Source organism: Raphanus sativus, chromosome 4 (genome assembly GCF_000801105.2).
Source record: "Raphanus sativus cultivar WK10039 chromosome 4, ASM80110v3, whole genome shotgun sequence".
In the NCBI taxonomy this organism is placed as follows: Eukaryota; Viridiplantae; Streptophyta; class Magnoliopsida; order Brassicales; family Brassicaceae; genus Raphanus; species Raphanus sativus.
Window position 1 is genome coordinate 30,110,853 of NC_079514.1, and position 6,238 is coordinate 30,117,090.

The 6,238-nt window shown below is 34.3% G+C and overlaps 1 protein-coding gene and 1 long non-coding RNA gene across 3 annotated transcripts; both read right to left on the minus strand.

Annotated features, from left to right (window-relative positions):
• Nucleotides 1–293: 293 nt before the first annotated feature.
• LOC108851944 (NAC domain-containing protein 92) lies at nt 294–1,847 on the minus strand. Its single transcript, XM_057007814.1, has 3 exons — nt 1,382–1,847; nt 873–1,150; nt 294–787 (listed from the first exon to the last, which is right to left on the minus strand). The coding sequence occupies exons 1-3, from the start codon at nt 1,617–1,619 to the stop codon at nt 401–403; spliced, it is 903 nt and encodes a 300-aa protein (XP_056863794.1). The 5' UTR covers nt 1,620–1,847; the 3' UTR covers nt 294–400.
• A 2,975-nt stretch (nt 1,848–4,822) lies between these two features.
• Nucleotides 4,823–5,961, minus strand: LOC130510847 (uncharacterized). 2 transcript variants are annotated; one of them, XR_008944632.1, is made up of 3 exons: nt 5,640–5,961; nt 5,315–5,560; nt 4,823–5,242 (listed from the first exon to the last, which is right to left on the minus strand). It is a non-coding gene; the product is annotated as an uncharacterized LOC130510847 (long non-coding RNA). The 2 variants fall into 2 exon arrangements; XR_008944633.1 differs by having other exon boundaries at nt 4,824–5,242; nt 5,355–5,560; nt 5,640–5,958.
• Nucleotides 5,962–6,238: the final 277 nt, after the last annotated feature.

Genomic DNA, 6,238 nt, shown 5'->3' on the forward strand with positions numbered 1-6,238 from the left:
TACTATTTGGTTGGTAGCCTAACACATGTCTTTCGTCATTGTGAAGAACAGTAAACAAAATTGGTTTCTCACTTCTCTAGTTTCAAGATAAAATATTGAAGATTATTAATAAATTTTGTTTCTGGGTTGTAAATTATGAGAAAGAAGCATCTCATTAGAAAAACGTTTTTGAGTTAAATAAACTTTATAGTCATTCAAATTAGTTATAAATTAAATTAGGTCTAGCATTGCACAAGACAAATGTATTTATTATATATATTAACTAACAGATCTATTAAAATGCTAATACCACATCGCAAAAGAAATTGACTTCTTCTTTTTTTTTAAACAAAAAATGTAACAAGAATCTTCATAACTCACATAAACACATGAATTACAAGTCTACAACATATATTACACCTCAGAAATTCCAAAAGCAACACAATTCTCCCATACCGGCTAAACCAGAGGGGTCAGTACCGGGGAACTGGGTTTCGTGACTGTTAAGCAACAGTTTCATTGGCGAATCATTGTCTTGCAGAAACAGAGGATCAGGGTAAAACAGAGGACCAGAACCGTCTTCGGACTCGTGATGAATGAGTCTCTTGTCTTCGGTTTCTTGGTCGGAGAAGCAGGTCACGTGAGTAGACGAACCAGGGAAGGAATCGTGTTGAGAACAATCCATCAACGAAGGTAATCCGATCGGTTCAATCCGGTTAATGTGTGAATCAAGCAACATTAAATGGGACTTATCAACCTTTGTACCATCGGCACGTTTATGGAAAACACGGCAAATAACCCAATCGTTCTACATTAAACAGACAACAAAACAAAACACAAAATATCAATTCAATTCCACACAAAAAAAAAAGACAAAATGTCTTTGATGTTACCTTAGCTGTTTGGGTACGATGTTGGATAGAATATATGCCTTCTAATCGATATTCATGCATAACCCAGTTGGTTCTTACTCCTTTAGGGGCTCTTCCTTTGTAGAAAACCAGAGTCTTCTTCATACCCACAAGTGATTTCCCCTTGAAAATACCTTTATCTTTGCCCGTGGCTTTCCAGTAACCGGCTTCAGTTGCCCGGTTTGTCCTTAAACCGGTTGGGTATTTCCGGTCTCGCACACAAAAGAAATACCATTCTTTCTCCCCTATCTTAGCTTTCCCTATTCCACCAAAAGCCATCACATACATTTTTGTGAGCCTAATAAATTACAAAACAATAATAACTAACAGAAAACAAGTTTAGAAAAGGCATGATACTTCATGCAGTCCCAAACTATTTGTAAGGTTTTGTAGAATTTTTATTTAACATTTATATTCTTTTTTTATTTATGTATATATACTTTTCTTATAGTTAAACAATTTTTAATTCGTGGAAAGGTTGTGAAACTTACTTGGTAACTCCCAAGGCTCGATCTTGTTGAGATCAACTTCGCCAATCGCGGTGGCAGAGAAGAAAGTGTTGAAGACCTTTGGTTTGAGATAGTGAGTTATGAGTTCTTCATCAGTAGGGTGAAATCTGAAGCCAGGTGGCAGATCAATTTGCTCTTCATCTTCTACTATCTCACCGATTCTTGATGCATCGTAATCCATTTTATCCTGATAAAGTTTCTGAGAAACAATCAAAGTCATGTAAAGCGAAGAGAAAAGAGAAAAGGGTTTCTGAAGAGTGAATAAAAGGGGTTTTGAAGAGAGAGAGAGAGAGAGGTTTTGAAGAGAGAGAGGAAATGATTTGAGCAACGAAGCTCGTCTCTATATACTAGTTTGCCATCAGAGAATTAGAGAGTAAGAAAATAATATAATTATTGTTAATATTGACCAATAATTGGTCAATTTTTTTGTGTATCAGGTTCTTTTAAACAATGAGTTGTATTGAATTTCAAGAGTTTTCACCTACTCTAAAGAAAACTTCATCTTCTCTCTAAATGACTCATGATTTATTGTATATAAATGGGTTTTCAAATTTAAACACTGTATGGCCATTAAATCATATTATAAATCAGAAAATGGGTCACACACATTCACACATACTGTAGTTAGTTTTCTTAGTAGGATAGAAAAAGAAGAAGATGCGTCGATTGTTAGGCAACTTAAGATGTGTAATATTCAAAAATCATTTATCATTAAAAATAAACCTTTCAATTTCAAGAACTTTAATATTTCCAAGTTTCAATTTGACCAGGAACACTTCACCTGTGGCTCCCTGTCCCTGTTTTAGTTAATGTGATAAGAACAATCTATCACATTAAATCTTGATGTGTTGTCCATTCTTTAACTAATTATTAGTCGCTGGAAAAAAGAAAATCAGTATAATACTAGGATTATAGGTTAAAACTGTTTACAATTGAAACTATATGATTATAATAGTTCAAAAAAAAAAAGAAAAAAAAACTATATGGTTATATGATTCAAACATTATAAATTACCGCGGGTCACTATTATTGGTGTTGTTATTAAAGATAACTATGAGAAAAGAGTTTCCCATGGTTGGATATAATTTTGTTTTATTAACTTAACAAGTGTTATCCCTCTCATGAAAAGAGTATGCATGCATGAACCTTGGAAAGTAGATTCTTTATTATTAAAGGAACTCTTTTCTTTGTCCTATTACAATTCCTTCCGTTATAAGAAATTATAATACTAATATCCAAGATTTTTTAAAAAGTGAAGTGAAAAATTGGAAAGAAAAACGATTTCCTTGTGAAGATGGGTAATGATCAATGATGATGAGGATTATGATGATGAAAATCTGTTAGAATGTGAAGACATTTTGAAAAACCTCAACCTTATCATGTGTGAATTATTTGCTTTTAATGATCGAATCACGCGTTTGTGCATACGAGGTTGTTATTTGTCACTTCTACAACATGTGCATTTTATTATTTTCTAGCCAAATTTCTTCCTCAGTATTTTTATTTAGAAAGATTTACACTACAAGTCACTTTTACAGTTTATAATAACATATTAGATCACTTGTGGCTCCCGACACACTTTTTCACTCTTTCAATGCATTATTCATGATCTGTCAACATGTGAAAAACCATCGTTGCCCTTTTATTATTCTCCTTAGATCTAACTAATATTATTTTTTTCTTTTCTAGTTTCTTCCGCCATGATACCTCGAATATAAGGTAAAAAGACAGAGCCATAAAACCGATTGAAGATGAGAGTTTGAAGAAAACTCAATCTGGTTCGATCAATCACATGTTTTTTTCTACGCTACTAAAAAACCACACCTCTTCTACTAATCAGTCGCCAACCACTAGTCCCATATCTTCTCTTCCGTTTTCTGTTTTTCTTCCTTTTCCTCCTCCTCAGCCATCTTCTCCAACACCTATTACTCCTTGAATCCCTTACTCGAAACCCTCCACCTTCAATCTCGGGACCACTGCGGGATCCTTTAAGAAGCGGCGGGGGAAGATTTTCTCGGACTCCATCTTCGCCGTCTCCTTCTTTAGATAAGTTATCAATAGGAGTTGTGTGGTTGGTAAAGCCATCTGAGGAGTCATTTTTTGTGATAGTGACTCCGGTTTCTCTTCTTTATAAGAAGAATCGAAGAAGATGCTTACTATGCTCCTTCCAACCTCTTCCTGATTCTAAATGTATTAGCTTGCTAGAGAATTGATTTTTTTTTCATGAGATTAATTTTAATTTGTTATAAAGTTCCAAATTTTTTTTTGCATTGATGCTTTAATCTCGAGGCAGTAAGTCTCATGAGTCTGTACTTTCTAATAGTCGAGTAGTCTCAACAGTAGTCAAATATTATATGTGGAGTATAGTTTTGGATATAATTTGTTACTTGTTATAAGAGGATTGTTGTTTCACATATTCTGATGTTATCGAATTATATTCCATTGTTGGTGACCTCCCTGTTGTGATATCGTGTTTCAGTATTGCTCTAGCAGATGTTGGGATTATGTGATGTACGCCTTATCACTGCTAGTATGTTTATGTTACAACAGCCACATCAATTCCTCTGAATTATCACTTAATCTGAATAGCGTTAAAAGAAGAAAGCAACATGTACACTGTAATAAAGAAGAGTGCAACATAAGCCTCCATCTTCACCATCACACAAGCCTCCACCTCCACCACCGCCTTTCATGAGCAGCAGCGGCGGTTGCTACTACTCTGATCGTCCAGTTGACCAGAAAAAAAAGTAGAAATCTGCAAAAAGTGTATTGTATATATACACCAAATACTTTTGTACATATGTACATCAACAAAAAAAATCGTACACGATAATGATTGTACACATGTACAAACATGTAACTTGAGAACATGAATGGATATTTCTGGTCGCTAAGGGAGTAGTGTACTCAAAGTAATATAAGTGGCATATGAGTTTTTGTTTGTGAGAGCAGATTCAATCAACTGGTGTCACCACAAAATCTCATGTCTCGGTTGTTGAATGCAGTTCAAATTGTTTGAGCGAAGAGAGTTACAAGGTAACACCCTTGCCCAATATTATGATTGTGAATGAATAATAGTGACTACACCTATGTGTAGCAGTTTGACTGATGAAATAGAAGTATTTATGAATCACCAGTATTTTCTTAAGTGATAGAGCCCAAGCCCTCAATTGATATTGTTGTTTTTACTCCTTAAACTCAGTTTACTAAATCTGTAAAGGAAACATATTATTTATTACAGGGTTGTACAATTTGAAGCCATTACTCGTGTTATGTTGAGAAAGGATCGAGCAAAATATCAAGGAATGTGTAGTTGGTAGGTTATCACATTATCAAAGTCTTAATGCTTGTTTCTTTATGAAAAAAATAGCCATATTAGCAAAATAAAATGGACAATGGGTTATGAATACTAACTGAAATGAATATACATATCCATATAGACATGCGCTTATTATTATGGACAGATATTTGTAAGCAATAAGAGAAATCTTTATAAACTATATTGTGTCCACATGTACACATATAGTGTCCACATGTACAGACAACACACGGTCCACATGTACATCTTCAAATTCTATCCACATGTACACAAGATCTCATATGTTATGTGTACACCATGTAAAACTTGAAATCTATAGCAAGAAACATGAGCTATGTTTCAAATATGTAATCCTGTGCTCATATTTAATCAAATTTTGATATCATTCTCCAACCAGTGCTTGACATCTCAACAAAAGCAACATATCCGGTTCTTATCGAATTCTTGAGACATGACCTCATTTACTTACTTGGAACCTTTGTTTTTGAGTTATCTTCTGATCTTCTCAAACATATATTTCACCTCTGCAAAAGTGCAAAGCAAAAGGTTAAATGTTCAGAAACCAAAAAAGAAATGAAAGCTAGTCAATGAAGAACCTTCGATCTTATTTGCCTCCAAAGGTGGTCTACATCTCACCTCTGTCGATATGCTGCTCCACTTAAATAACCGAAATTTTGCGATCAACATTCAAAGGGACAAAAAGTTCACTTTTTCTTCATATCTCTCTTCCTCTTACATACAACGGAAGATAGAAGCCTCGATTCAGTGCTCCGTCTTCTGGCAAAGTGGAGATTTATGGCGAGATTACGATATCTCTGACAACCACCGGTGAGTCTTCACCACTGAAAATGATTTTCCCCAATTTTGAAAGATTAGGGTTCCATCTGAATTCAAGGGATTCATTACCACATCGAGACTTACCACTTGAGATTGCAGTAAATATCACTTGAAATTGCAGTAAATATGAGGTTGTGAAGTCTTAATCTGCAAAGTACACAAATTTACTGGACAGAGGTTCCTTCGATTAAAGATACTTTGATGGGTGAAGGGGTTAAATCTTCTTCTCGTTGGGAGAGAATAGAGAAACGAAGTTGTAACAAAAGAAAAGAAAAAAGTTGATGTTAAGGGTATCCTAGTCATTTTACTCTGAAAAACTACCCCAGTAGCCGAAAGTGACTTATCTTGGTGCTCAAAGTCAAAAAGTGACTCATCCAGTAAATCACTCTTTTATTTATAGTTCCGTATGTTTGACAAAAAAAATACTTCCTGTATAAATCCTTATAGAATCGATGTATTGGTTTTTTTTAATTGGAATTTGGATCGATACTGAATATATTTTATTCTTTCTATTGCAGTCTTTTCTTTTGAACTAATTTCCCAGACTCAAAAGAGATACACAAGTTGCCAAAAAAATGAATGTATGTTTCACATTAAAAGCTAATGACAAAAGTCATACAAAAAAAGAATATCAACTCTAGAAGGCCAGAAAGCATATACTTAAGTGATAGATAGGAACACGT

Excerpts from the sequence above, each read along its gene's own strand:
- LOC108851944 (XM_057007814.1), bottom strand. The coding sequence starts at position 1,619 with ATGACTTTGATTGTTTCTCAGAAACTTTATCAGGATAAAATGGATTAC. Across the intron at positions 1,151-1,381 it reads CGAGCCTTGGGAGTTACCAA|GGAAAGCTAAGATAGGGGAG; the intron begins GTAAGTTTCACA and ends TTGGTGGAATAG. Across the intron at positions 788-872 it reads ATCGTACCCAAACAGCTAAG|AACGATTGGGTTATTTGCCG; the intron begins GTAACATCAAAG and ends TGTTTAATGTAG.